The 27,875-nt window shown below is 64.7% G+C and overlaps 3 protein-coding genes across 5 annotated transcripts; 2 read left to right on the top strand and 1 right to left on the bottom strand.

Moving 5' to 3' along the window:
• The first annotated feature begins 630 nt into the window (after positions 1 to 630).
• On the top strand, positions 631 to 8,031 carry THBS3 (thrombospondin 3). 2 transcript variants are annotated; one of them, XM_050984302.1, is made up of 23 exons: positions 631 to 740; positions 1,461 to 1,667; positions 1,805 to 2,061; positions 2,152 to 2,254; positions 2,473 to 2,499; positions 2,762 to 2,844; positions 2,940 to 2,991; positions 3,076 to 3,224; positions 3,391 to 3,531; positions 3,702 to 3,779; positions 3,862 to 4,014; positions 4,114 to 4,224; positions 4,326 to 4,433; positions 4,660 to 4,819; positions 4,909 to 5,027; positions 5,146 to 5,198; positions 5,349 to 5,542; positions 5,617 to 5,795; positions 5,909 to 5,957; positions 6,124 to 6,320; positions 6,398 to 6,570; positions 7,437 to 7,576; positions 7,732 to 8,031. In XM_050984302.1, exons 1-23 carry the CDS (start codon positions 662 to 664, stop codon positions 7,788 to 7,790), a joined length of 2,871 nt encoding a protein of 956 aa, XP_050840259.1. In that variant the 5' UTR covers positions 631 to 661; the 3' UTR covers positions 7,791 to 8,031. The 2 variants fall into 2 exon arrangements, with proteins under 2 accessions (XP_050840259.1, XP_050840258.1); XM_050984301.1 differs by having other exon boundaries at positions 2,940 to 3,224.
• A 2,835-nt stretch (positions 8,032 to 10,866) lies between these two features.
• MUC1 (mucin 1, cell surface associated) lies at positions 10,867 to 15,234 on the top strand. Its single transcript, XM_009099240.4, has 7 exons — positions 10,867 to 11,184; positions 11,911 to 12,515; positions 12,805 to 12,878; positions 12,982 to 13,124; positions 13,398 to 13,516; positions 13,621 to 13,767; positions 14,763 to 15,234. Exons 1-7 carry the CDS (start codon positions 11,142 to 11,144, stop codon positions 14,835 to 14,837), a joined length of 1,206 nt encoding a protein of 401 aa, XP_009097488.2. The 5' UTR covers positions 10,867 to 11,141; the 3' UTR covers positions 14,838 to 15,234.
• A 2,625-nt stretch (positions 15,235 to 17,859) lies between these two features.
• Positions 17,860 to 27,753, bottom strand: TRIM46 (tripartite motif containing 46). 2 transcript variants are annotated; one of them, XM_050984340.1, is made up of 12 exons: positions 27,578 to 27,753; positions 27,025 to 27,041; positions 26,728 to 26,736; positions 25,312 to 25,594; positions 24,040 to 24,383; positions 23,405 to 23,548; positions 23,188 to 23,283; positions 22,812 to 23,065; positions 22,598 to 22,719; positions 20,065 to 20,364; positions 18,907 to 19,204; positions 17,860 to 18,571 (listed from the first exon to the last, which is right to left on the bottom strand). In XM_050984340.1, exons 1-12 carry the CDS (start codon positions 27,675 to 27,677, stop codon positions 18,196 to 18,198), a joined length of 2,343 nt encoding a protein of 780 aa, XP_050840297.1. In that variant the 5' UTR covers positions 27,678 to 27,753; the 3' UTR covers positions 17,860 to 18,195. The 2 variants fall into 2 exon arrangements, with proteins under 2 accessions (XP_050840297.1, XP_030087080.1); XM_030231220.2 differs by lacking the exons at positions 26,728 to 26,736; positions 27,025 to 27,041 and having other exon boundaries at positions 25,312 to 25,567; positions 27,615 to 27,752.
• Positions 27,754 to 27,875: the final 122 nt, after the last annotated feature.

Here is a 27,875-nt window from a genome sequence, read left to right as displayed (position 1 = left end):
CGGAGGGAAAACGCCCCGTGTGCGGCTCGGGACCACCCCCCCTCCATCGCCCGCTCCCCCTCGTTACGCGGGATCGCTGGCGCCGAGCCGGACCGGGGGCGCGGGGCTGGGGCAGCCCCGGGGCCGGGCTCGACCGGTTGTTATGGTACCGGGGGAAACAGCTGTAAACACGCCCGGGACGCCGCGGGCCTCCCGCCCGCCTTGGCCGGAGCTCCGCGGGAGCGGCTCAGCGGCCCGAGCATCCCCCGGCGGTACGGAGCAGCCCCGGGGCTCAGCCGGAACGGGGCCCTTCGCAGCGTGGGGCACCCCCGTACAAGCGGCCCCGTCGCCGGTCCCGCTCTCCCGGGCCGGGATGCTCCGGCGCTGCTGGGGCGGCCCCAGCCCCCCCGCCTGACCTCCCGGTGAACCGGCGCTGAGAACGGGGGCTGCCCCGGGGCCGACAGTGCCGGGGGAGTCCCGAAGCCCCGGGCCCAGTGCGCTGCGCCGGCACGGTGCCCCCCCTCCGGGGCCGAAGCCGCGGCCGGTGGTCCGCCGGTGTCCCCGGGATGCGCCCGGTGATTGACGGCTCTTTGTTTCCTCCTCGCCGGCCCCGCCGGCCCCTCCCCCGTGCGCCACCCCGCCCCGCCGCGCTCCGCTCCGCACCGGCGGCACCGGCGGCACCATGGGGGCACCGGGGAGCCCCGCGCTCCTGGCGCTGCTCCTGCTGGGCGCCGCCGCCGCGGCACGTCAGGAGCTGCAAGGTACCGGAGGGGCTCCGGGCGGCGGTGGGGCGGCCCCGAAGGGGCGGCTGGACGGGCGACACTCGGGGGTCGGCGGCGGCAGACCCCGTCCCACGGCCGCTGACAGCGGCTCTGCTCGCCCCGGGGGAGCAGGGCTGCGGGCACCGGGGACGCTGGAGCGTTCACCCCGAGGCGCTGGGTGGCCGCCGGCTCCGATGCTGGCTCGGGGCCGCGGGGGAGTGCCGCGGCGGGGGCTGACCCCGGCGCCGTAGCCCCTCTCGGAGTCCCCGGTGCGTCTGCACGGAGCAGGAGGGCACCCGTGCGGCAGCGGGACCGAGTTGTCCGCGCTCCCCCGTAAGCGCCCCGAACCGGTACCGGGGGCCCGACCGTTCCTCCGGTGTCTCCCGGTCCGGCCGCCCCTTATTGGGGCTGGCCCGCGGGGAGCTCCGCGGAGCGGGGTGCGGGGAAGCCCCAAGAACGGGGCGGGCTCCGGGCCGGGACTCTGCCGGTCCCGCCGGTGCGGGGGCTCCGCGGGTCCCGCTCGGAGGCGCGGCCGGTCCTGGAGCGCCACCGCGCGGGGGCGGCCCCGGAGCCCCCCGGACTTCCCTGGTCACCCCAGAGCCCGGCGGTCCAGCGACACCCCCACCCACCCCCGCTATGACGGCACCGGGCATCCCCGCAGTCACCGGCCGCAGCTGCGGCTGCCGGTGCAGTGGCGACCCCGGTGCTCGTGTCCCGCAGTCATCGACCTGCTGCTGGTGAGCGAGGCTCGGCAAATGGCCAGCGTGGCCCACAAGATCCGCATGGAGCTCCTGACTGTCAATGACGTGTACCTCCTGTCCACCTTCCGCCTGCCCCCCAAGCAGGGGGGGACCCTCTTCGGCCTCTACTCCAAGAAGGACAACACCCGATGGCTGGAGGTCTCCATCGTGGGGAAGATTAACAAAGGTGGGTGAGGATGGACTGGCCCTGCTCTGAGACCGACGGGGCTGAGCTCCTGCAAGGAAGAGCAATGGGTATATGCCACTCCCAGGGTGCTGCTGGTGCTGGGGGGGAGCTGACGGCCCCTTCCCGCTCCCCTGCAGTCCTGGTGAGGTACCTGCGGGAGGACAACAAGGTGCACTCGGTCAACCTGCAGCACGCGCACGTGGCGGACGGGCAGAGCCACTCTGTCATCGTGCGCCTGAGCGGGCTGCGCAGGGACACGCTGAGCGTGGAGCTTTACGTGGACTGCAAGCAGATGGACTCCAGCGTGGGGCTGCCGGAGCTCTCGGAGATCCCCCTGGCCGAGGTGGAGTCCATCGAGGTGCGCACAGGGCTGAAGGCTTACCAGAGGATGCAGGTGAGTGCCAGGGGGATTGAGAGCCCAGCCAGTGCATGCTTGGGGATGGGCAGAGCCCTTCAGGCTGACTGCATCTCCCCACCACATCAGGGGTTTGTAGAGTCGATGAAGCTGATCCTGGGAGGGTCCATGAGCCGTGTAGGGGCCCTGAGTGAGTGCCCTTTCCAAGGAGATGAGTCCATTCACAGTGCAGGTAAGGTTTGGGGGGCTTTTGGGGTCACGTGTGTGGGGCGTGGCACAAGGAGATTGGGGGTGACAGCACAGAGGGGTGTTCCTGTCCCTCCTGGCCCAGTGTCCCCACACAGGTGGGAGCTGCAGTGCTGCACATGAGCTGACCAGGAGTGACCATGTGAGGTGACACTCTGGGGTGTGACAGCAGCATTTGGTAATGTCTTGTCTCTTTCCTTACAGTGACAAGCGTGCTGGCCTCCATCCTGGGTAAGTCCCTGCTCTGCTTCCCTCATTGCCTGGTGTGAGGTGTTTGGGGCTCCACGGGGGCAGAAATCCCTGCACAGCCTGTCCCAGCGCCCCATGTGTGATTGGAGGGTGTAGAGTGTGGTACAGGAAAAGGGGCCCTGTGTGAGCACAGGCTGTCAGGTGCCTCATCCTCCTAGCTCAGTGCCAATGGGCAGAGCAGTCCTGGCCCACAGCCCTGGGAGATTTTGTGTTGGGATTGACCTTTCCTTTCTGCTGCTGGCAGGTGAGCAGACCAAGGCACTGGTCACACAGCTGACCCTCTTCAACCGGCTCCTGACTGAGCTGCGGGAAGACATTAGGGACCAGGTGGGACTGAGGGGGTGCTGACACTCCCTGGGCTGGGTTTTCCCAGAGCACAGTGCCAGCACCCTCCTGATGCTCCACGCTTTGCTGCCTTGCAGGTGAAGGAGATGTCTCTGATCCGCAACACCATCATGGAGTGCCAGGTCTGCGGTGAGTGCTGGCGAGGCTCTGCTCCCACCTTGGGGGGCAAAGAGCCACCTTGTCTCACCCTTCACCTGCCTCTCCTCTCCTCAGGCTTCCACGAGCAGCGGTCCCGCTGCAACCCCAACCCCTGTTTCAGCGGCGTGGACTGCATGGAGACGTACGAGTACCCTGGGTACCGCTGCGGGCCCTGCCCGCCGGGGCTGGAGGGCAACGGCACCCACTGCGCTGACATCGAGGAGGTGGGCATGGGCTGGTTGGCATCAGCAGCTGTGGCACTGCCAGGGCTGTGCGTGCAGAGGATGCTTCCTCTGGGAATGCCCCGGGATGGCCTGGGGCAGCAGCCACCCCATCACCCTTGGGATGCTGTGCCCAAGGATGAAGGCTGTGTCTCTCCTGGTGTTGCAGTGTGCCCATGCCAACCCCTGCTTCCCCGGCTCCAAGTGCATCAACACAGCCCCGGGGTTCCGCTGCGAGCCCTGCCCCCGTGGCTATCGAGGCAACACCGTCTCTGGCGTGGGGGTGGACTATGCCAGGGCCAGCAAGCAGGTGAGTGCAGTGCTGTGGGACTGGGCCTGGTCCCTGTGGGATCCCTGGAGTGCAGGACAGCTTGGATGATGCAGTGCCTGTGGAAGAGGAGAGCTTCCCGTGGGCAGGAATGGGCTGAGCCATCCACAGGGAAAGGCCCCAGGTGAACATTTCACCCACACTGCTCACAGGTTTGCACAGATATTGATGAATGCAACGATGGGAACAATGGGGGCTGTGACCCCAACTCCATCTGCACCAACACGCTGGTGAGCAGCGCTGTCCCGCTCCCTCCCTTGCCCCCGGGGCCGCTCAGCTCCCCTCATCCCACCCCTGCCCTCTCTCCCCCAGGGCTCCTACAAGTGTGGGCCCTGCAAGTCGGGCTTTGTGGGCAACCAAACGTCTGGCTGCATCCCACAGAGGTCCTGCAGCACTCCCACCTCCAACCCCTGCGACGTCAACGGCTTCTGCCTGTTTGAGAGGAATGGGGAGATCTCCTGTGCTGTGAGCAGGGAACAGGGAGGAGGAGGGTGTGGGGGGTACAGCATGGCAGCATTGGTGCTGCCAAGACCCTTTCCAGTCCCTGATCTCTTCTTTATTCAGTGCAACGTGGGCTGGGCTGGCAATGGCAACGTGTGTGGGCCAGACACAGACCTGGATGGGTACCCGGATGAGCCCCTGCCCTGCATCGACAACAACAAGCACTGCAAGCAGGTGAGCCTCTGCAGGGGAGGCACAGGGGGTGCAGGATCCACAGCAGGGCTGTGCTCCAGACCTCATCTCCTCCCTGTCCCTAATGCTGGCTGTGCCTGCAGGACAATTGCCGCCTGACACCCAATTCTGGCCAGGAGGATGCTGACAATGACGGCATTGGGGACCAATGTGATGACGATGCTGATGGTGATGGTGTCAAGAATGTGGAGGTGGCTGTGCTGGATGGGTGGCCATGCCAGTGGCTCGAGGAGGGCTTCTTGTTTTGGCTCAGTTCTGAGTCCCTCAAGATGCTTCTCCTGGGGAGCAGGGAGCAGCAGGCTTGTGGTTTGGGAATGGTCTCAGGGTGCTGGAGATGTCTGCCTGGACCACTGTGGGACTGTGGCCTCTTGTCTGCCCACCACCACAGTGCCAACATCCCCATCCTCTTCTCCACAGGACAACTGCCGGCTTTTCCCCAACAAGGACCAGCAGAACTCAGACACTGACTCCTTTGGGGATGCCTGTGACAACTGCCCCAATGTGCCCAACAATGACCAGCGGGACACGGACAGCAATGGCGAGGGGGATGCTTGTGACAATGACATCGATGGGGACGGTGAGCTGCTCTTGGGTTGGCCTGGCTGTGCCAGGGGGGCTGTCCCACCAGCGTGGGGGAAGGTTTTCCACTCAGCACTATCCTTGCAGGGATACCCAACATGCTGGATAACTGCCCCAAGGTGCCCAACCCTCTGCAGACCGATCGGGACGAGGACGGTGTTGGGGATGCCTGTGACAGTTGCCCTGAAATGAGCAACCCCACTCAGGTATGGCTGGGGCCAGGCTGGGCCTGGGATGACTGGGGCCTGGCCCAGTGGGGAGCAGGGCCTCCTCCTCCTCCTTGCCCCAGGATGTGCACTGAACTAGGGCTCCGCTCTCCTCCAGACAGATATGGACAGTGACCTGGTAGGAGACATCTGTGACACCAACGAGGACAGGTGTGGATAGTACTGCAGTGGGGTGACCTCCCAGTTGTGTCCTGCGGGGCAGAGCTGGGCTCCTGGTTCAGGGACCTGTCAGGAGGGACAATGGGGTCTTCGGGGAGATCTTCAGTTTTGTCATTGCTGTGACCTCGTTCTTGCTCCCAGTGACGGGGATGGGCATCAGGACACCAAGGACAACTGTGCTGAGATCCCCAACAGCTCCCAGCTGGACTCAGACAATGATGGGCTGGGGGATGACTGTGACAACGATGATGACAATGATGGCATCCCGGACTATGTGGCACCTGGCCCAGACAACTGCCGCCTCATTCCCAACCCCAACCAGAAGGACTCAGACGGTGAGCATGGGGTGGGCAGGGGGAGGAGGACCTGCCTGGGCTCAGCCCAGCCCTGACTGAGCACATGTCCCCAGGGAATGGTGTGGGTGATGTCTGCGAGGAGGACTTTGACAATGACACGGTGGTGGACCAGCTGGACGTGTGCCCCGAGAGCGCCGAGGTGACGCTGACCGACTTCCGCGCCTACCAGACCGTCATCCTTGACCCCGAGGGGGACGCCCAGATCGACCCCAACTGGGTTGTGCTCAACCAGGTGTGGATGCTGCGCCCCGTGTTTCTGGGGGCTGCGCTGCAGGGTGGGAGCTCAGGGGGCTGGGAGGGCCCCAGGGGTGCTGGGGTGCCCCTCACCCAGCTGTCCCCCCACAGGGCATGGAGATCGTGCAGACCATGAACAGTGACCCGGGTTTGGCTGTGGGTAAGGTTTGTTCACCCACCCACAGGCTCTGTGGGCAGTCACCCCTTACTCCCACTGTGCAGGGGAGTAAGGGCCGGTTCTTTGCCCCACAGATGGGGGATGAAGGGTGGGTGGGCTGGGAGTCCCGTGGGGAAAGAGGGCTCCCCGCAGCGTTTCCTGCCTGTAGGTTACACAGCCTTCAACGGGGTGGACTTTGAGGGCACCTTCCATGTCAACACCATCACCGACGATGACTACGCCGGCTTCATCTTCAGCTACCAGGACAGTGCCAGCTTCTACGTGGTGATGTGGAAGCAGACGGAGCAGACTTACTGGCAGGCTACCCCCTTCCGGGCTGTGGCCGAGCCGGGGCTGCAGCTCAAGGTGGGTGGTGGCCCCACCCATGGGCTGGGTCAGGCCCCGCTGTTGAGGTCCCCCCTGAAGCCCCCATGCACCTGCAGGCAGTGAAGTCCTCGACGGGCCCCGGGGAGCACCTGCGCAATGCTCTGTGGCACACGGGCCACACACCTGACCACGTCCGCCTGCTCTGGAAGGACCCCCGGAACGTGGGCTGGAGGGACAAGACGTCCTACCGCTGGCAGCTGGCACACAGGCCCCAGGTGGGCTACATCAGGTAAGCAGGGGGGGGCGTGGGGGCTGCTGGGGTGGGGGCTGCCTCACCACGGTGCACCCCCAGTGGGACCACACGAGTGGGGGGGATGTCGTTTATTGGGGAGAAACCAACCCTAGAGTGAAGCAGCCCTGATGATAACCACGAGTAAGGGTCCTGCCCTGCGGATCCCCCTCAGGGGTAGGAGGATATCCATGAGGAGGCGTTGTGCCTCCTGGGACCACCCTAGTGAGGGGATGCCGGCCATGCGGGGGATCAAGCCCTGTGGGACCACCGCAGTGTGGGGATACCGGCCATGGGGGAGCATCCAGCCCCGTGAGACCACCGCAGCGGGGGGATTTTGGCGGTGGGGAGGGCTCCTGCCCGGTGGGGACGCAGCCGCGTTTCTCCTTTAAGGCTCCCGCCGGGGCGGCCGCGGCGGGGGGGCTCCGCCGCCGGGCCCTCCGCCCCCCGGGCCCCCGGGGCCATTGTCCCGTCGCCATGGCGACCCCGCCGGCGCCTTTCACATGCAAAGCGCCCGACAAAAGCGGCGGGGCCGGGCCGGGGGCGGCGCGGGGGGCTTCAGCCCGGCCACGGCGGGGGGCCCCGGCCCGAGGATCCAGCCGGTCCGGTGCCTCGGGCCCAGTCTCCCGCAGGATGCCCCGGCTCCAGCCCGGTGCCACCGTCCCCGGGTCGGGATGCCCGGGGCCCGGTGCTGGTCGTGGAGGGGTCCCAGTGGGATCCAGGTGCTGGCCCCGATGGCGCCTCAGTAGGATCCCGATGTTTTCCCCGGTCGAGTACCGGCGGAGTCCCGGTGGAATCTGGGAGCTGGCCCCGGCGGGGTTCCGGTGAGGGGGCCCGCTGACCGGCCGGGCCCCGTTCCCCTGCAGGGTCCGTCTGTACGAGGGCCCGCAGTTGGTGGCCGACTCCGGTGTGATCATCGACACCACGATGCGCGGGGGCCGGCTGGGGGTCTTCTGCTTTTCCCAGGAAAACATCATCTGGTCCAACCTGCAGTACCGCTGCAACGGTGAGCAGGCCCCCCCCGAGACCCCCGTACCGGCCCGGCGGCCGGCCGAGCATCCCCTCCATCGCCCCTGCGGCGGGCTCAGTTCTGGGCCGGGGGCTTTATGGGGGCTCTGTCCCCTGGCCGGCTCCTGACGCCCCCCGCGCTGCTCCCCACAGACACGATCCCTGCCGACTTCGAGCCCTTCCGCCGGTTCCTGCTGGAGGGACGCGAGTGACCGCGCCCGGCACGGGCCTCCCCCGCCAGCGGCACCGGTGGCGCTCCGGCTTCCCGCCACCAGCGGCACCCGGGGGCGCACCGGGCCCCGCCGCTCCTCCCGGCCGGGCCCCGTTCCCGGCCCCCCGCGGACTTTGCACTGCCAGTACCGGGGCCCCGCAGTGCCGGGGCTCCCGCCACGCCTGCCCCGGGCGCTCCGGTCCTTGCCCCACGCCTGGCCATAAAGTTTTGAGTGTTTTCTACCCTGCGCGCCCGGTCCCTGGGGGGTTCCCGCTGGTCTGAGAGGGCCGTGGGTCCCCCCCGTGCTCTCGGCTCCGTCCCGCGCCGTCCTCCCGGTGGTCTCGGGGTTGGGTCAGCGCCCGGCCGGTCCCACAGGCGCAGCCCGCGGCGGCGGGAGGCCGGGACGAGTGCAATATTGGTGGGCGAGAGCACAACACTGCACCGCATCCCGGCCCTCCCGCCGCCCCGGAGGGAGCGGAGCCGCCGCCGCCGCCCGGGCCGCTCCGTGGGAACTGCGCGGCGCGCACCGCGGCTCGGCGGCAGGGACCGGTCACCACGGCGACGGCTGTCCCGGCAACGCGGCGGAATGTGCCCCCACCCCCCCCATCCCGCCCGCCCCGGAGCGCGCGGCCCCGGCACCGGCCCGGCCCCCCCGCCCCGCGGCGGCGGCGGCGACAATGGGCGCGGCGGCACCGGGCCCCTCTTAAAAGGGCAACGCGGGGTTGCCCTCCGGTGTTGGGGCCGGGACCGGGGCCAGGGCCTGTGCCCGTTCCAGGCCCAGGGCCGCGGCGGGAGCGCAGCTGGCTCTCCCCGGGAGTGCCGGGACAGGTGAAATCGCCGCTGGCTACTGAGCGCCTCCTCCCGCGCCCCCGAGCTGCGAGGGGCGACCGCGGTTCCCGTTCCTATTCCGGTCCTTCTTCTGCTTCCCCTCCGATCCCGGTCCGGTACCATTCCCGCTGCGGTCCCGCTCCGCTCCTGCTCTGTCTCCTGCTCCCTGTCCTAGTCTCTCTCCCGCTCCCGTTTCGCTCCAGTATCGGTCTCACTCCAGCTCTGCATTACTGCACTCGACTCCCCATGCCGCTCCAGGTCTGTTCCCAGCAGCGGTTCCGCTCTCGCTCCAGTCCCAGTCCCTGCCTCGCTACCTATCTCACTCCAGGAGAGGTCCCCTTCCACCTCCTGTGCCGGTCCCGGTGCCGTTTCTGGTCCCGGTGCCGGTGCGCGGCGGGGGCGTCGTGCGGGGCTGTGTCCGCCAGGGGGCGTCGCAGGTTCGGGGCCACCGGCCCGGGCCGGGCACGCGCGGGGCGGGGACGGGGCGAGTCGGGACCCCCGGACACGGACAGGGTGAACACAGGGGATCTACCGGGCATAGACAGCCTGGACACGGGGAATCACCGGGCATGGGCAGGGTGGACACAGGGATCCACCAGACACGGACAGCCTGGACACAGGGGATCCATAGGGCATGGGCAGGGTGGACACAGGGATCCACCAGACAGGGTAGGTGTGAGCACATGGGACCCACTGGACATGGTGAGGTTGGGCACACAGAATCCATTGGGCAGGGTGGGGTTGGGCAGAAAAAACCCACAAGACACAGACAGCGCGAACACAGGGAACCCATGGGGTGGTGGGCACACAGGACCGACCAAACATGGGCAGGGTGGACACACAGGACCCCCTGGATGTGGACTGGGTGGGCACACAGGACCCACCAGACATGGTCAGGGTGGGCACATGGGACTGACTGGGCAGAAAGGGTGGATACATGAGACCCATTGGGCACAGCAGGGATGGGGACATAGGACCCACTGGACATGGTGGTGGTGGGTGCATGGGACCCACTGGTCATGGACAGGGTGGACACACAAACCCACTGGCTTTGAACAGGGTGGACACATGGACCCACTGGTATGGACAGGGTGGGCTAATGGCCCCTGCTCCCAGGGCTGGTGGGTGAGAACAGTTGCTGGGACCCTTCTGCCCTTCATCTCCCCCACACACAATGTGTCCTCTGTGGGTGTCTGCAGGAGGAAAACTGCAGCCCTCACTCGGGGGGATGGGGAGGCTCAGGGGAAAGTCCCCAGAGCTGAGTGGGGTGAGGGATTAGGGCTGGAGCAGAGGGCAACAGGGGTCAGCATCACTGCATGGGGAGAGCCACTCCCGTGGTGAGGCCTTTTGGGAAGGAAATGTTTGCCCAGAGGTGCTGCCTGCATCCTGCCTGCAGCTGCCTGCACGTGGCCCGGCTTGCCAAGGCTGTGGCCACTGTGGGGGTAGCAGAGCTCTGCTGGGTTCCACTCCACCTGCACTGAAACCCATCCCTTGCCCTCAATCACTGCAGCATGGAGGGTCCCCCTCTCTGCTCCCCTTCTCAGCACCACCTCAGAATCCTTTGGCGTGGATGGGGTGGCACTTTGGCCTCACACGAGGCTGGCCAGGAGCCAAGTGTGGGGACCCCAAACACGACCTCCCCAAGAACTGGGACCCTCGCAGGAATCAGCACCCTGCTGAGAGATTGGGGATCCCCCAGGGATCAGGAATTTCTGCAGGGCAGGGGCAGAGTGGGACCAGTAGCTTTTGATGCCCATCCGTGCCAGGAGCACATGTCACCTGTGCCCAGGCACGGGCGGTGCCCGTTACCTCTGGGGTGGGGCACTGGCACCTGGCATCACCCGTGTCCTGACTGGGGATGGGGCTTTGTGCCTGCTAGGGGGGCCCTGGTACCTGGAGGGACCTTACTGGGAGGTACTGGGATGTGGTGGGGCCCTGGGCTGTACCTGCGTAAGCGTTTCGGGGGAGTCACTGGTGTTTATTTGAGTGTAGGGCGAGGCGATGACCAGCCGGTAATGATTAACCCCGGGCTGAGCCAGAGGATGAGGCCCCCCCTGCACGAGGGGCTGGGGACTCCTTGTCCCCCCCGTGCCCCCCACCAGGTCCTGGCGCGCGTGGCTCAGCCCAGGCAGCCCCGCAGATGCTGCTCCCGCCCCTGCCCCAGGATGCCCGGCTGCTGTCCCGTCCTGTGCCCACCCGCGGCTGGGTCCGCCCGTGGCTCGGGGACGCTGCCAGCCGTGTCTCCCCGAGCCAGAGATGTGCAAGAGACCCAACCTGGGGGGCTGATGCTGCGGGGACCCCATCGGTGCAGTGGCACCCCTGTGCCAAGCGGGGCAGAACGACCCCCCTGCCTGGAGCCGGTGGCTGGGCGGGGCCTCCCCACCTGCTCCAGGTGCTCTATAAAGCTCAGGCCGCTGTCGAGCTGCCAGTTCCGGATCCCTGGATTGAGGCGTGTGCCACCAGCTAACGGGAGAGCAGCCGCTGCCAAGCCCCAAGAGGTGCCGGGACCCCCCGGACAATCCCCATGGCGTTCCCTGTCTTTCTGCTGCTGTTGGTGCTGGGCACAGGTGAGGGGCTGGGACCCTGGCAGGGGGAGCAGAGCGGGATCCCTTTCAAAGTGGGGACCGGGGGATACTGGAACCAGTGGCATCCTGGCAGCAGGGACATTGTCCCCGCTCTGGCTCTGGGGTGCAGCTCCCGGGGCTGCTCGTGCCCAGGAGTGTTGGTACCTGGGGGCTCAAGGCACGGCCCCACTGCCTTGTCCGAAGGGCTCGGCCAAGGGCTGGGCTGTGCCGGGACCAGCCGCAGCAGGCTGTGCCCGGGGCTCTCGGGCTGGAATGCAGGTGTGTCCCGGTGAGCGCCCGGACCCCGGGCTCTCCTCCAGTGCCGCCAGCTCCTGCAGCAGCCGCTGGGAACCTGCCTGGGAGCTGCCTGTACTGGCCCCCAGCCAGGCCAGGCAGGGCTGGAGGGCATGGGGACACCCCAGCGTGTCACCCACAGCAAGGGGGGCTTTATTGGGTGGCATGCTTGAGCCCCCAGCATGTCAGGGACACCCCAGGGGCTGCGGGGCTGGGCATGGCGCAGGTGCCAGTGCCCACCTGGACCCTTAGTGGTGCCACAAGTGCCCGATCGTGGGGTGTTGCTGAAGGTCTCCTTAGCCTTGTGGGCAGCAGCAACTGGCTTTTGGCTGTTGGGGGTTGTGGTCCTTCCCACAGTGTTCAGCTGATGAGCTGGTTTTGGGTGAAACCTTCCCTAACTGGGCTGCAGCCATTGACTCCAGGGGTTTCCTCCAGGTACCTGTGCCACCATGACCACCGAGACAACCATGGAGATGGAAACCACCGAAACGACCACCGTGGAGATGACCACGGAAAGCACTGCCACCACCTGGTTGCCAAATATATTCCCCAAAAGCACACGGCCCAGCCGGCCCCCAACCTCTGTCTTCCCCTATGCCACTGCATTCCCTGCCACAAATACCACGAACTTCCAGTTTGGCAACCACTCCACAAGCAATGCCACATCCAACAGCACTGTGGTGCCTGTCCCCAGCGGCCCAGCCATCCCCCATGCCAATGCCACCTCAAACAGCAGCAGCTGGGCCCCTAACTTTGGCACCAACAGCAGCTCTGCTGCTCCCACCACCATGCATGGCAGCACCAAAGGCAACGGGAGCACCAGCGCTCAGGTCTTTCCCACCCAGATAACGTCTGAGGGCAGCACAGCTCCCACCCAGGGTGGTCCCAACCCCAGCAAAACCTCAGCCCAGCTGCCTGCTGCCCAGCTGCTCGTCCGTGTCCCGCTGTCCTTCCGCATCATCAACAGGAGCTTCAATGAGAGCCTGCGTGACCCAGCATCGCAGGAGTACAGGAGTCTGAGCCGCACTGTCCTGACCATGGTGAGTCCCAGCCCCACCAGCAGAGGCCCTGGCTGTGCTGGGAAGGAGCCCCCTCACCTTGGGGCAGAGGCTGTGCTGGGAAGGAGCCCCCTCACCTTGGGGCAGAGGCTGTGCTGGGAAGGACCCCCCTCACCTTGGGGCAGAGGCTGTGCTGGGAAGGAGCCCCCTCACCTCGGGGCTTTCCATGGAAGCACCTAGAGCATCCATTCTGCCAGTTCTGCATGGAGACAGGAAAGGGGGGTGTCTGTGTCTGTGGGGAGGTGGCCATGACCTCAATGCTTCCTTCCAGTTCCAGCACGTCTTTGGCTGCTCGGGCTGCATGGGCACGCAGACCTACATCGGGTGCAGCGAGCTGCAGTACAGGTGAGCAGCAGCAGTGCCAGCAGGGCTGGTGTATTGCAGTGTATCCCCCTGGTCTGTAGCCCCTCAGGGAGCAGTCTGGGTGCTGATGCTTCCTCCCGTGCAGCCAAGGCTCAGTGAAGGTCCAGTCCACCCTGGTGTTTGGGAACGGAAGCGATGCCATCGCTGCCGACGCTGCTGAGCAGCGCCTGAGGAGGAGCCTGGACCAGAATGGCTTCATCATGGGCCTGCAGCTGGACAGCATCCAGAGTGAGAGGCTGGGGAGGGAGGGGGATGGAGCCTGGGGGAAGCTTGGGAGGGTCCAGAAACATGGGAGGGTCCTGTCCTGGCTGAGGCAGGGGCTTGCTTGGTGCTGTGATGGGCTTGGGGCTTGCAGTGGATTAGGCCAGTGCACGTTCCCAGTGCCTGTGTCAGGCAGGATCCCATGCAGGAGGGCTCAGACCTTGGTGTCCTGTCCCAGGGATCTCTCAGGGCTCTGTCTCAGTTCTGCCTGTGGTGCAGACACAGCTTTGCTCCTTTCAGGCTCTGCAGCAGTGATATCCCCTACTCCAGCACCCATGATCCCGGACTGGGCCATTGCTCTGTTGGTTCTGGTCAGCGTCCTGCTGCTGTTCACCATGTTCACCTGTCTCCTCCTGATGGTGAGGCCCCATCCCCACCCCAGTCCTCACCTGCACTCTGCTGCTTGGTGCCCTGTCCCTGTCCCCACCCTGGCCAAGCTCTGACACCTCTCTCTCTCCCCAAGTCCACCTGCACCTGCCGCCGGAAAAGCCGAGGGAAGCTGGACCTGCTCAGCCAGAAGGACTCCTACCACCCCATGGCTGAGTACCTGCAGTACCAGAGCCATGGGCGCTACGTGTCCCCCAACAGCAAACCCAACCCCTACAGCCAGGTGAGAGCCAGAGCCCCACACCTGGGCTCCCAGGAGGGCAGAGAGCAGGGGTGCATCCCTGGGTTCACGGCTCAGGGAGATGGCAGGGCAGGGACAGAGATGGCAGGGCTGGGACGGGTGTGCAGGGAGCTCGTCTCACGCCATCCTCGCCGGGAGGTGAGTGTAACATTCACGCCTGGCTGGAGCAGTGGCCGGCGCGGGCAGACCCGGCCCGGCTCCGGGGAGCTCCCCGCGACCTTGGGCAGCCTCTCCCCGTGCCCCGCCGCAGCGGCGTCAGGGGGCTCGCTGCTTGCCCACTCTGCCCCTTCTGCCCTGCTGTGTCCCAGCCGCACCCTCAGGTCTCCCGCATCCTCTGCCGCGGGTGGGGAGCAGCGCTGGGGCACTGCGGAGCTGATGGGGGGGGACTGAGGTAGTGATTCCCGTAGCCAGCATCCTTCATCCCACACCGGCAGCTCCCAAACTGGAGCCGGAGCTGCTGCTGTGGCGCCGGGAGCTGCCCGGAGGCGCAAAGGGCTCTCCAAGGCGATGCTGGGCACGGGGGGCCGCCCTGTGCTCCCCCCACGCGGGGCTGTGGGCGGGGGCCGTGTCCAGCTGCTCCGGCTCCCTGAGAGCAGCTCACCCTGAGCAAATACCAGGGGCCTGGGTAAATATTTACCTTCGCACTCGCCAGGCCGGCTTATCGTGCGGGAACACGGCCGGGGCCACCGCGGCTCCTCCTGTACACGGGGAGGGGCGGCCCGGGGTGTCCGTGGGGGCCGAGGGTGCCCGCAATGCCCATGATGGGGGGCAGTAGCCCACCACGGTGGGAGGATGCGATTTTTAGTCTCCCACGGTGGGCATGGAGAGGGTGCAGGTCTTCCTGTGCCCACCATGGTGGGAGGATGTGAATTTTGCTTGCCCACAGTGGGCATGGAGAAGGTGCAGGTCTCATTCTGCTGCCCTGGGGTGGGGGCTCAGCCAAGTCCTGACACCCCCTCACTTTTCCTCCCCCGAAGGTGGCCGGCGGCAGCACCACGAGGTCCGGCACCTTCACCTACACGAACCCCGCCGCCGGCTCCGACAACCTCTGAAGGGCGCGCTGGAAGGAGGGCGGCTGCCGAGGGGAGGGGGCGGCCGCAGCCCCCCACTCCCGGGAGAGCAGCACCGGCCCCGGGCACATCCCCCGGTGCTGCTCGGCCCCTCGCAGTGGGCAGCGGGAGCCGGATGGTTCTGGAGCAGCCGGATCCGTGCACATGACAGAACTGGATGAACGGAGATCGGCGGCGGAGAGGGAGGGTCCCGCACACCCCACGGTCCCCGCACTCGCTTGGCTTTGCAACCCTGCTCCGTGCCGGGGGTGGAGGACGGGGCTCGTGCTCCCCCTGCGATTCAATGGCTCTTTTTGTGGTGTTGATATAAATATCTCTGTTTGCGGGGTGTTGGTGCCGGGCTCGGCTCGGCCGGGTGGCAGCTCCTCGGCGGGGTGGCAGCTCCTCAGCTGGGGTGTATTTATCACAGTTCAAATAAAAGGATGGGGGCAGCCATGTGTCCCCGGGACTGCGCCGTGGTGTGCCGGGGGGCTTCTCTGGGACAGTGACTCCCCTGTCACCCATCTAGGTGGCCTCGGCTTGGGTGGTGGCTCTTGTTTCCCATTCCAGGCAATCCTGGGCTTGGTGCTGGGGGTGTCACCGTGTCCCTGGTTCCTGCACGCCTCTGGATGTGACATTTCCTGCCAGACCCCGTCCCTCTCACCCCTCCCGGCTCTCGGTTTCTGCTTGTGGTTTAACGTGTTGGTTTGACATGTCTGCTTTCCCCGTGGCTGCACAGGCGGAATGTGATGGTGCCAGGGGTGTTCAGCTGCACGTGTGTCACTGGCTGCCTGCAGCATGTCCTGCTCCCCTCCCCTGCGGGCTCAGGCTCTTCCAAACACTCTGTGAGCCCCAAAAAGATTCTGGGGGTGCTGGAAGAAGAGGCTGCGTGGCAGCACCAGGGCACAAACCTTGGCAGCAGCAATCCCTGGTGGCCCCCTGGCAGCCCCAGTTTGAGCTGGGCCTGTTCCTGGGCACTGGGAGTGTTTTGGCAACCACTGAAAAGGCAGAAAAACAAGGAAACCAACCCTTCCCCAAAGAAAGCCCATGTGGTCACAGGCGTGGAGCCAGGGCTTGGTTGGAACAGCCCCAGGAGCAGCCCAGCAGCGGGCAGCTGATGGAGCCCTCGGCCACAGAATGTGGGCTCTGGGTGGGGCCCACGGCTGTGCCAGCTGCCCAGGAACCCTGGCACGTGCTGGGAGCTATCAGAGCTGGGATGGGGTGCAGGCAAGGGGCTGGGGGTCTCTGGAGCACAGGGGGCTCCCTGAGCAGTGATGGGGGGGGTCTGGCACAGTGTAGCACCCCCCACCCCAAGGTCCGTTCTGCCAGCTGGGCATGGGGTCATGTGCTTAGGACAGAGCCCCAAAGGGGATGGGGTGTGCCTGGCACTGCTGCTTCCCCTCCCAATCCCCCCAACCCTGGGCAGGGCCCCAGGGATCAGAACAGGGGCCTGATTTGAAGGGCTGGGCCCTACAAAGAGCTGCCTGTTCACAGAGAGCTCGGCCCTGTGTCCCCCTCCTCTTCCAACTCAGGGGCTGGGACCTCCAGGGACAGGCACCCACTCAGGAGGGCCCTGCCCCGCCTGTGGCCCCTCCACCCGCCATGCAGAGTACCCGGGTGGGGGGGGTCCAGCTCCAATACCCACTCTGAGAAGCTGCCTCAGCACCCAGCAGCCCCCCTGGCTGGACTGGCTGCCCAGGGGACTCCCCAGCAGTGCTGAAGGAGTTTATTATGAGCCCAGTGGAGAGATGTCCCCTCCAGGAGCCCCTGTGATGGAGTGGCAGTGACCACGTGGCCAGGCAGAGCATGGGTAGGACCTGACACGTCAGCACTGCCCAGGCTGGGCAGGGTTGGCACCTGCTGGCCACGGCCCAAAGGACAGCCCGGCCCCATGGCCCCTGGTCCAGTGCACGCCTCTGGACACGTGCCTCTGGACAGCCTGCTCTCATGGCCCCGTGGCCAGCCCTGAGACCCCACAGCCCTGAGACCCCACAGCCCCATGACCCCACAATAACTTTGTGACCCCACAGCCCTGAGACCCCACAGCCCCGTGACCCCACAACAACTCTGTGACCCCACAGCCCTGAGACCCCACAGCCCTGAGACCCCACAGCTCTGAGACCCCACAGCCCTGAGACCCCACAGCCCTGCTACCCCACAGTTCTGTGACCCCACAACTCTGTGACCCCACAGCCCTCTACTCCACATCCCTGCAGCTCCACAGCCCTGAGACCCCACAACCCAAGGACCCCACAGCCCTAAGACCCTACAGCTCCAAGGCCCCACAGCCCTGCAGCACCACAGCCCTGAGACTCCACAGCCCTGCAACTCCACAATGCAATGACCCCACAGGCCTGCAACCTCACAGCCCTGAGACCCCACAGCCCTGAGACCCCACAGCCCTGTGACCCCACTGCCCTGTGGCCCCCCAGCCAACCCAGGTCCCACGTCCCTTGGCACCCTGACCCCATGCACAGTTTGGCCCCATGCACAGCTCAGTCCCATGGCCCCCCTGTGCCAGGGAGGCTCCGGACGAGTCTGGCATTGCAGTTTATTGTAGGAAACCATGAAAATACAGCGTTTGTTGTAACAGAACCCAGGAGAAATGACAGCAGCTCGGACAGATCCCGGTGTGGGACTGCTGGCACAGCCCGCATGGCACTGGGGCTCCCTGGTGGGTCAGATCCAGACCCTGCAGGCCCAGCCCACTCTGTCCATGGGTTGGGCACCGAGCAGTGTAACAGGAGCCAAGTGTGGCCCTGAGGCCACGTGCAGGGCTGGCCAGGCACGTTGCTCCCAAAGGACAGGGCAGAGCAGGCGGCAGGCACTGAGGTGCCCAGCAGCCCACGGGAGGGACCCCACGCTGGCTGTGTGCAGGGGCTGTGCCTGGCTGCAGCCAGATGATCCACGTTGAAAATGAGCCATTTTACAAAACATCTTCACACCTTGTTCCAGCCCAGCTTCCCCCCCCGCCCTCTCCCCCACCCCAGCTGCCTCCCCCACCCCAACCAGCACCTAGCCTCTCCCCTGCACTGTCACCCCACTGTCACCTTCCACCCCCCTCCCTGCGCAGCCCCGTCCCCCTCCCTGACCCATCTCTAGGGCTGACCCTCTGCCAGCCCTGCCCACAGCCCCAGCCCCGAGCAGCCTGGGGCTAAGCTGGAGCTAGGGGCAGGCAGACAGGGTGAGGAGGGGACGGCGAAGCTGTCCCCGTCCCCCCCATCCCACAAAACAAACACCTGTCCTGTCCCCAGTGGTGGCAGGGCCGGGGCCACCCCTGCTCTGCTCTGCTCCCTGGCCACTTGTGTCCCCCTGGTGCTCGCAGGGTGCCCGGGGGGCATTTGGGGACTGCGGGCGTGGCTCAGTCCAGCTTGGCAAAGTTCCCGATGGTCACTTTCCTCTCCTGCTTGTTGGCCACCAGCTCCTGCAGGTGCAGGGCCCCCCCTCCGATGAAGCAGAAGGCGGGGCAGACGGGCCCCGAGCAGTCCACGCCGCACTCCCAGAGCTCGCGGAAGGACACGGCGTCATAAAAGCTCACCTTGCCCTGCTCGTAGTCCAGGCAGATGCCAATGCGTGGGGGCAGGGGCACGGTGCAGCCGTTGGGGTCGCGGGACGTGAGGGCTGAGCCGTGTGACAGCAGGATCTTGCCCATGCCGATGGTGAGGAAAGCGTAGGGAGGAGGTGCCTCCACCGTAGTGTCCTCTGCCCCACTGTCATGGCCACTGTCGGGGTCATACCTGTGGAGGGGGGACAGGTGAGTCCTTCCACGGGAGAGGCTGGAGATCCCCCCCCACACCTCCAGGGACAGGCACCCACTCAGGAGGGCTCTGCCCCACCTGTGGCCCCTCCACCCGCCATGCAGAGTACCCAGGTGGGGGGATCCAGATCCAATATCCACTCTGAGAAGCTTCCTCAGCACCCAGCAGCCCCCCTGACTGGACTGGCCACCCACAGGACTCCCCAGCAGTGCTGAAGGAGTGTATTCTGGTCCCAGTGGAGACATGTCCCCTCCGGGAGCCCCCTGACACCCTACTGGGGAGGTAGGAACAAACCTTGCATCCCCCAAGCTCACCTGGGGCTCACCACATCCTGCGGCACCTGGAACCACTCCTGCAGCTTGCTCTCCAGCCCCACGCCCACCTTGACCAGGTAGGAGCTGGGGTCCACGCAGCAGGCCCAGTAGCTCTTGCCCTGGGTGATGGCCACGTCACCGATGACCAGGTCGATGGAGAGGTGGCAGCTGGTCATCAGGCGCTCGGCGGCGAAGAGCATGGGGATGCCAGGCACGCTGCGCACCGCGCGCTGGTCCTTGCTGATGGCCAGCCGGTCCCGGTTGAAGCCCCAGCGGTTGTCCAGGAAGAAGTTGAGGACTGTGGGGAGCAGACAAAGGGGAGAAAGGTGAGCGTCACAGCACAGCAGGGCACCCCGCGCTGACCCAAGCACCCATCTGGGGTAGTCACATATCCTCTGAACAGAGAGAGACATAGTTCTCCCAAGATGTTCCTGGGAAGGTGTGAGAAGTTGTGAGAAAGCTCAGAGAAAGAATTAAAACAATTAATATCTCAATCTCTACACCTGGCAGGCAATCTCTGTTTGTCAAAGATGTTTACAAGAAGGAGCTGTCCCTTCTTGACCAACAGGTGAGAGAAGATTCCTAAAGGCCAATCAGGTCTTAGGTCTCCCATTGTTCCTATAAGAACAGTAGATTTCTAATAATAAAGTGCCTGTTTTCATGCCTTCTCATGATGAAGTCTCTACATCACCTTTGTCTGTCCTCGATACCCCTGCAGTGACAAGGTGACCCCAACCTGATCCTGTCCCCTCTCACCTGGGGCAGGTGGCGATACCCCTTTGATAACAATTGGTGACCCTGACGTGATCCCATCCCCTCTCACCTGGGGCGGGTGGCAATACCCCTTTGGGTGACAATTGGTGACTCTGATGTGTTCCTGTCCCCTCTCACCTGGGGCGTGCAGCGATACCCCTTTGGTGAAAATTGGTGACCCTGACGTGATCCCATCCCCTCTCACCTGGGGCGTGCAGTGATACCCTTTGGTGACAATTGGTGACCCCGACATGATCCTATCCCCTCTCACCTGGGGCGTGCAGTGATACCCCTTTGGTGACAATTGGTGACCCCGACATGATCCTATCCCCTCTCACCTGGGGCGTGCAGCGATACCCCTTTGGTGACAATTGGTGACCCAAACGTGATCCCGTCCCCTCTCACCTGGGGCGGGCGGCGTGTGCAGGTAGATGTCCTCGCTGTAGTCCCCAAAACCCGCCTTGTTGTAGCCCTTCACCCTGAGCACGTAGACGCTGTCGGTGTCCAGGTACTCGACGAGGGCGCAGGTGCCCCTGACCTCCTCCCGCCGCTGCCACAGCTTCAGCCCCTTGGCCTTGGCGTCGGTCTTGCGGAACTCCACGGTGTAGTGCCAGGCGGGCGGCGAGTGCTGCGGCAGCCGCCAGCACAGGAAGATCTGGTCGTAGGTGTAGGTGCGCTGCGTGTCGATGACGGGGGCCTCGGGCGCTGTGGGGAGAGGCAGCAGCGGGCGTCAGGCAGCATCCCCCACCCCGCAGGCAGGGAGGCGGCCGGACGCAGGGAGGGGGCATTCCGGGATTCCGGACGGACGGACGGACGGACGCACAACCAGCAGAGTCTAGAGGGGTCTGACTGCAGAGGACCGTGTGTCGGCACCGGAGGAGAGCGAGAGTCGGGGAGACAGAGGAGCTGCTGCTGTGGGGCTCCAGGGACCAGACAGGCCGAGTGCAAGTCAGGAGGGAGGAGAGAGAGAGAGAGAGAGAGTGGAGGCAGCAGAAGAGGAAGAGGAGGAGGAGGAGGAGGAAGAGGAGGAGGAGATGGGGATGGAGGGTGGTAGAAGGTACTGTCAGGAACAGAGGCAGGGTGGGGAGGGGAGATGAAGGTTGGCAGGTGGGAGAGGGGTAAGAAAAGGATGGGAATGGGGCAAGGAAGAGAAAGGAAACAGGATGATGAGGAAGGTAGAAATGGGGCAAGGAGAGGGATTGAAATAGGAGAGGAAGAGGACAGAAATGGGGTGAGAGTAGGATGGAAATACAGAGAGAAGGAGAATGGACATGGGGCAACAATGGGCAAGGACAAGGTGGGCATGGGATACAGAAAGGGAAAGAAATGGGGTGAGCAGGACGGAATTGGGGTGAGGAGGCAGATGGGAATGGGGTGAGGTGAGAAAGAAATGGGATGAGGAAAGGTGTGGAAATAGAGTGAGGAAGAGGAAAGAAATGGGGTGCAGTCAAGAACACAAATGGGGGAGGAACATGGACATAAATGGGGTGAAGGGGGACAAATATGAGGCAAGAAAGGGAATGGGAATGGGACAAGATGGGGAAGAAAATGGAACAAGGAGAGGGGTGGAAATGGGGCAAGGAGAGGATGAAAATGGAGTGAGAAATGGGATGGAAATGGAGTGAGACTGGGGTGGAAATGGGGTGAGACTGGGGTGGAAATGGAGTGAGACTGGGGTGGAAATGGAAAGTGGGGGAATGGAAACACAAGAGAAGAAAGTGGAAAAAGGGCAAGGATGGGTTGAAATGGGGCAAGGGAGAACGGAAATGGGATGAGGAGGGAGCAGAAAATTGGGTGATGAATGGGACAGAAGTGAGGTGAGGATGTGGACAGAAGTGGGCTGAGAGTTGAACAGAAATGGAGTGAGAAAGGGGATGGAAGTGGCAATAGGGGACAGAAATGGGAAAGAAAATGGAAAGAGCAAGAGGGGATGGAAATGGGGTGAGAGAGGGCAGAAATGGGGCAAGGAAGGGGATGGAAATGGAGCAAGAAGTGGGATAGAAATGGGGCAAGAGGGGGATGGAAATGGGGTGAGAGAGGGCAGAAATGGGGCAAGGAAGGGGATGGAAATGGAGCAAGGAGTGGGACAGAAATGGGGTGAGAGGGGGATGGAAATGGGGTGAGAGAGGGCAGAAATGGAGCAAGGAAGGGGATGGAAATGGGGTGAGAGAGGGCAGAAATGGGGCAAGGAAGGGGATGGAAATGGAGCAAAGAGTAGGACAGAAATGGGGCAAGAGGCGGATGGAAATGGAGCAAAGAGTAGGACAGAAATGGGGCAAGAGGCGGATGGAAATGGGGTGAGGATGGGGATGGAAATGTGGCGAGAGGGGGTGGGAGGGCAGGAGGAGCGGCGGCAGATGGAGGAGGCAGAGCCACCAGCTGCCAGCGCCGGCGGGCAGGACGGGGATGGAGGATGGCAGCGGAGCGGGGCCAGGGATGGGAGCAGGTTGGAGGGATGGAGGGATGGGAAGAGAGAGCGGGGTGGCTCTGGGGCAGGGGTGTGACTTGCCTCAGTTACTTCGGTGACGCCTCGGCAGCGGCCGCAGCCTATAAACAAAGAGAGGTAGAAGCAGGTCTGAAACGTGTCGCCAGCGGGTCTGGCAGGGCCACGCGGCTCCTGCCCTGTGGGAAGCGCCTGCCCGGCAGCGGGGCAGCTCCGTACTCACCCTGCGGCACTGCTGCTGCCCTCACCTGGCACCATGGCCCTGCCTGCCTGACCCTGGCCCGGATGCCCTGGCACAGGGCAGGGCAGGGGTATCTCTGGGGGCTGTTGGGGCGGGGGCGGTCCCTGACGGGGAGGGGGTACCGGCAGATCCGCGAGCAGCCCTGGGCAGCCGCAGCCGAGCTGCAGCTCCGAGGCGGGCAGGGACCCGCTCTGCCCGCAGGGGCTGTGCCTCAGCACGGGGCACAGCCGGTGCCCGGGTCCCGGTGCCTTTACCTCGGATGAAGGCCAGGTCAGTGAGCAGCTTCAGCTCCCTGCTGACATCCAGCTGGAAGTGGCTGAAGGAGGCGTTGGCTGCAGGACGGAAGCTCTGCAGCGAATCGGTGGCCCTGAGGATCCTGCAGCACAGGAGAGCGGGGATGTCAGGGTGCCACCTCGGGCATCAGAGGGTCCCAACGCCCCTGACAGCCCTGTGCCCGTAGCCCAGTACCTGTTGTGCAGCTGCTTGGCAGCCTGGACAAAGCAGGGGTGGTCAGTCTCCTTCAGCACCTCCTGGGCATAGCCCACCATGCCCGAGTTCTCCAGCATGGCCTGGTGCTCTCGGATCTGGCTGTGCAGACTGGCCAGCCGCTCCTGCTGGCACTCCTCGATGGCCTGCAGCAGCGTGGCCCGCTTCTCCTCCAGCATGGCACAGAGCCCCTGGATCAGCTGGGACACCTCTTCCTTGGCCTGTGAGCCGTTTACCTGCCGGGCACAGGCATGGCAGGGTCAGCGTGTGCACCTCCTGGGATCAGAGGGGACTGGTCGGGCTGTGCCACCCCTGCCTAGGGACAACTCAGGGACAGATGGGCACCCTCTGCCCTTACCTCTGTGTGCTTCACTGTCTCCTCCAGCTCAGCAATCTGGGTCTGCACCGTGTCCTGGCTGCTCAGGATGTAGGTGAGGCTCTTCGTCAGCTTCTCCTGCAGGAAGGTGATGAGATGTGGTGCCAGCAGTCCCCGCCCCACACTCCCCATCTGCCCTGGGGCTCTGTGGTGCCCCCAATTCCCCACAGAGCCCCAGCCTGGCCCCAGGAGCCCTTACCCTGAGGGCCTGGTAGGCGCTGAGCACCGGGGTGATCTTGTGGCTGGTGTGGGTGCGGCGCACGCGGCAGAGCTGGCACACCAGCCGCTGGCAGGTCTTGCAGTAGTGAGTCACCTCCTCCTTGTGCTCCGGGCACATCAGCCCCTGCACGGCCACAGAGGGGCTCAGTGGGGCTCTGCAACCCCTCCACCCCTGAGAGTCCCACCCCTGCACCCCAGATCTCGGGATCACAGAAATGTTGGGGTTGGAAGGGGACCTTGAAGATCATCTTGTTCTAACCCGCCTGATGTGAGCAGGGACATTCTCAACCAGACCCCATTGCCCAGAGCCCCACCTTGGCCTTGAACACTTCCAGGGGTGTGGCAGTCCCAACTTCCATGGGCAATTTGTTCCAGGATCACACCACCTCCACTACAAGAATTTTTTTCTAATTTCTAACCTAAACTTACTCTCTTTCAATCTGAACCTATTGCCCTTTATCCTGTCATTCCAGGCTCTTGTAAACAGTCTTGCCTCATCCTTTCAAAAGTTCCCTTCAGACACCAGAAGGCCACAATTTGGTAACCCCAAAGCTTCTCCTCTCCAGGCTGAACAATCCCAACACTCTCATCCCTAATCAGGGCAGGAGGACCCACCTTGGGGCGGAAGGTGAGGGTGGGGGGCGTGGGCTCATGCTGGGCTTTCTGAGTGCCCCAGGGGTGGTAGAGCTTGAAGCACTCATTGCAGAAGCTGGACTTGCACTCTGTGCAGCCCTTGGTGGCCTCCAGCTGCGGGGGCTTGCAGAACTGGCACATGATGGCCGCGCTGATGTTGATGGTCTGCCGGTAGCGCTCCACCACCCGCTCCAGGGTCAGGTTGCGGAAGAGGCTGCCCAGACCCCGCTCGCCCAGGTCCACGTCCCGCTGGCAGGCGGGGCACGGGAAGCTGACGGTCTGGGGGTGCACGGCGCCCCGCTTGCGCCCCGGGTAGGTGCCGAAGCCTGTGGGAAGAAGGCGGGGATGGGGGTCAGCAGGGCAAAAAGCCCCATCCTCACCTCCATCCCTTCCTGTCGTCCCTGCTCCCAACCCCTCCAGACACCCCTGTCCCTGTCCTTTCTTCCAGCCATCCTCACTCCCTCTGTTCTTATTCCCTCTGCCATCCCCTCCAGCCATTCACCTCCCCTCCATCCATCCCTGTTCCCTCCAGCCATCTCTGTTCTCATCCTCTCCAGCCACCTTTGTCTCTCCAGTCATCCCTGTCCCCTCCAGCTATCCCCCTCTCCGACAGCCATCTCTGTTCCATTCAGCTGTCCCAAACCCCTCCAGCCATTCCTGTCCCCATCTACTCAGCCACCCCTGCTGTCTCCAGCCATCCCTGTCCCCTCCAGCCATCCCCCTCTCCTCCAGCCATCTCTGTCCCCTCCAGTTGTCCCCATCCACTCCAGATGTCCCAATACTCTTCAGCCACCCCTGTCCTCTCCAGCCATCCCTGTCCCCATCCTCTCAGCCACCCCAATCCTCTCCAGCCATCCCTGTCCCCATCTCCTCTACCCATCCATGCCTGTCCCCTCCAGCCATCCCCCCTCTCCTCCAGCCATCTCTGTCCCCTCCAGTTGTCCCCATGCACTCCAGATGTCCTAATACTCTTCAGCCACCCCTGTCCTCTCCAGCCATCCCTGTCCCCATCCTCTCAGCCACCCCAATCCTCTCCAGCCATCCCTGTCCCCATCTCCTCTACCCATCCATGCCTGTCCCCTCCAGCCATCCCCCTCTCCTCCAGCCATCTCTGTTCCCTCCAGATGTCCCCATCCCCTCTGGCTATCCCAAACCCCTCCAGCCATCCCTGTCCCCATCCCCTCTGGCTGTCCCAAACTCCTCCAGCCATCCCTGTCCCCTTGCTGCCCCTCCTGCCAGCCCCTCCTGCCCCACCTGACTTGAGGAGGCGGTCCAGCCGGTCGGGTTTGGGGACAGCCCTGCGGCCCAGGCGAGGGCTGCGGGTGGACGGGGTGGCCGCGGGCGAGGTGGGCTCGGAGGTGGGGTCGCAGTACAGGTGGCCGTGCTGCAGCAGCACCTCGCTGGCACACACGTGGCACACGTTGTGGGTACAGGGCAGGGCCAGCGGCTGCTTGTACATCTCCTTGCACACCGGGCACACCAGCTCCCGCTCCATGTTCTTCATGCTGGTCTGCGGAGAGAGCGGGAGTGTCACCCGCTGGGGACACAGCGGGGCTGGGACCAGATGGGACCAGCACCAGGGCCAGGACCAGGATCAGCATCAGGGCTGAGATCAGCACCAGGCCCAGGAGCAGCACCAGGACCAGGATCAGGGCCAGGGCCAGGATCAACATCAGGGCTGAGATCAGCACCAGGGTCAGGAACAGCATCAGGACCAGGACCAGCACCAGGGTCAGGACCAGGATCAGGGCTGGGACCAGCACCAGGGCCAGGGCCAGGATCAACATCAGGGCTGAGATCAGCACCAGGGCCATGACCAGCATCAGGGCCAGGATCAGGGCCAGGACCAGCACCAAGGCCAGGATTAGCACCAGAACCAGGATAAACATCAGGGCTGAGATCAGCACCAGGGTCAGGATCAAGGCCAGGACCAGGATGAACATCAGGGCTGAGATCAGCACCAGGGTCAGGATCAGGACCAGGACCAGGATCAATATCAGGGCTGAGATCAGCACCAGGGTCAGGACCAGCATCAGGGCCAGGATGAACATCAGGGTTGAGATCAGCACCAGGACCAGGATCAGGGCCAGGACCAGCAGCAGGGCTGAGATTGGCACCAGATACAGGATCAGGGCCAGGACCAGCACCAGATACAGGATCAGAATCAGAGCTGGCACCATCACTAAGACTGGGATCAGGGCCTGGGACCAGCATTAGGGCCAGGGCCAGGACCAGCACTTGGGCCAGGATTAGCATCAGGGCTGGCTTCAGCACCAGTATCACAGCTGGGATCAGCACCAGGGCCTGGAATTAACACCAGGGCCAGGATCAGCATCAGGACCAGGACCAGTACTGGGACCTGGGCTGGAGACAAGGACTGGGACCATCATGAGGGCAATGATGGGGCCTGGGACCAGCACCAGGGACGGGATGAGGACAAAAACGAGGAGCAGCAGCAGGATGAGGATCAGGGCTGCCAAGGAGATGAGGAATGGAGCTGGGATCAGCAGCAGGGCCAAGATCAGGGTCTGTACTGGAACCACAGCCAGGAGCAGGGCCAGTGTCAGGAGCAGCACTGGGACAGGGGCAAGGGCTGGGACCAGCATCATGGCCAGGATCAGGCCTGGGAGCAGTCTGAGGAATGTCAGGGCCAGCAGCAGGATGAAGGACTGGGCTGGACTGGGAATGAGAGCTGGGGCCAGCACTGGCACCAGGACCAGCATCAGAGCCAGGATCAGGCTTGGGAGCAGCAGCATGGTCAGAACCAGGATCAGCACTGGGATGGGGCTGGGGGCTGAGGCTGGGATCACAGCAGGGTCAGGATCAGGCCTGGGAGCAGCACCAGAGCCAGGACTGGTATCAGGAGAAGGGATGGGGGATGATGAGGACAGGGGCCAGCATCAGAGCCAGGATCAGGCCTGGGAGCAGCAGCATGGTCATAATCAGGACCAGGTCTGGGATCAGAACCAGGATGCGACCCAGGCCTGGTGTGGGGATGGGATTGGGGCTGAGCCTCGGTTCAGACCAGTATCAGGACTGGCAGTGGAATGGGGAGGGGGGCTACCACTGGGATCAGCACCAGGATGGGCCCAGGGCTGGGATGGGGATGAGAACCAGCAGTGGGAATAGTGCCAGGATTGGGCCCAGGGCTGGAATGGGGACTGGGATGGGTGTGGGATTGGAACTGGGATGGAGAAGGAGATGGGGGCCAGGATGGTGATGGGGGCTGGGATGGGAACTGGAACTGGACCCACAGCAGAGCCCGGACCGGCCCCGTCGCTGGGACCACCGCCAGGACCGGGGTGGGCACCAAGATCGGGGCCGGGATGGGGCCACCCTCTCGGCACCCGGTGCTCCCGGCTCGACCACGGCTCGGTGTGGGGGGGTCCCGATGACGGGGGATGCTCGGGGGTCGCTGCGGTGAGTCGGGGTGCGGGTCCTTTTCCCGCCCACCCCTCAAGGGCATCGCCCTCCCCCCCAGTCCCCGCCGCGTTGCCACGGCGACCCGGTCCCGGAGGACCCCTGTCCGCCCCCCCGCCGCCACCGCGGCCGCTCACGCTGATGCGGACGAGCGCGTCCATGATGGAGGTGAAGGTCTGCAGGTCCTCGCCCTCGGCCATGGCTCCGCTACCCGCGCCCGTGCCTGCGGCGGCGGCGGCAGCAGCGGCGGCCGCGATCGCCCCGGTGTGTTGCAGGGAGCGGCGGAGCCGGGGGAAGGGCGGGGGGCGGCGGCGCGCATGCTCGGCGGCGCCCGCCCCGCCGGCACCGGAGGGCGGTGGAGACACCGGAGGGGCGGCACCGGTGTGGAATGGGGGGGA

The sequence above is a fragment of the Serinus canaria genome, chromosome 25, assembly GCF_022539315.1.
Source record: "Serinus canaria isolate serCan28SL12 chromosome 25, serCan2020, whole genome shotgun sequence".
NCBI lineage: Eukaryota > Metazoa > Chordata > Aves > Passeriformes > Fringillidae > Serinus > Serinus canaria.
The sequence above is the reverse complement of the archived record's forward strand: the minus strand, read 5'-3'. Positions and strand labels throughout refer to the sequence as shown.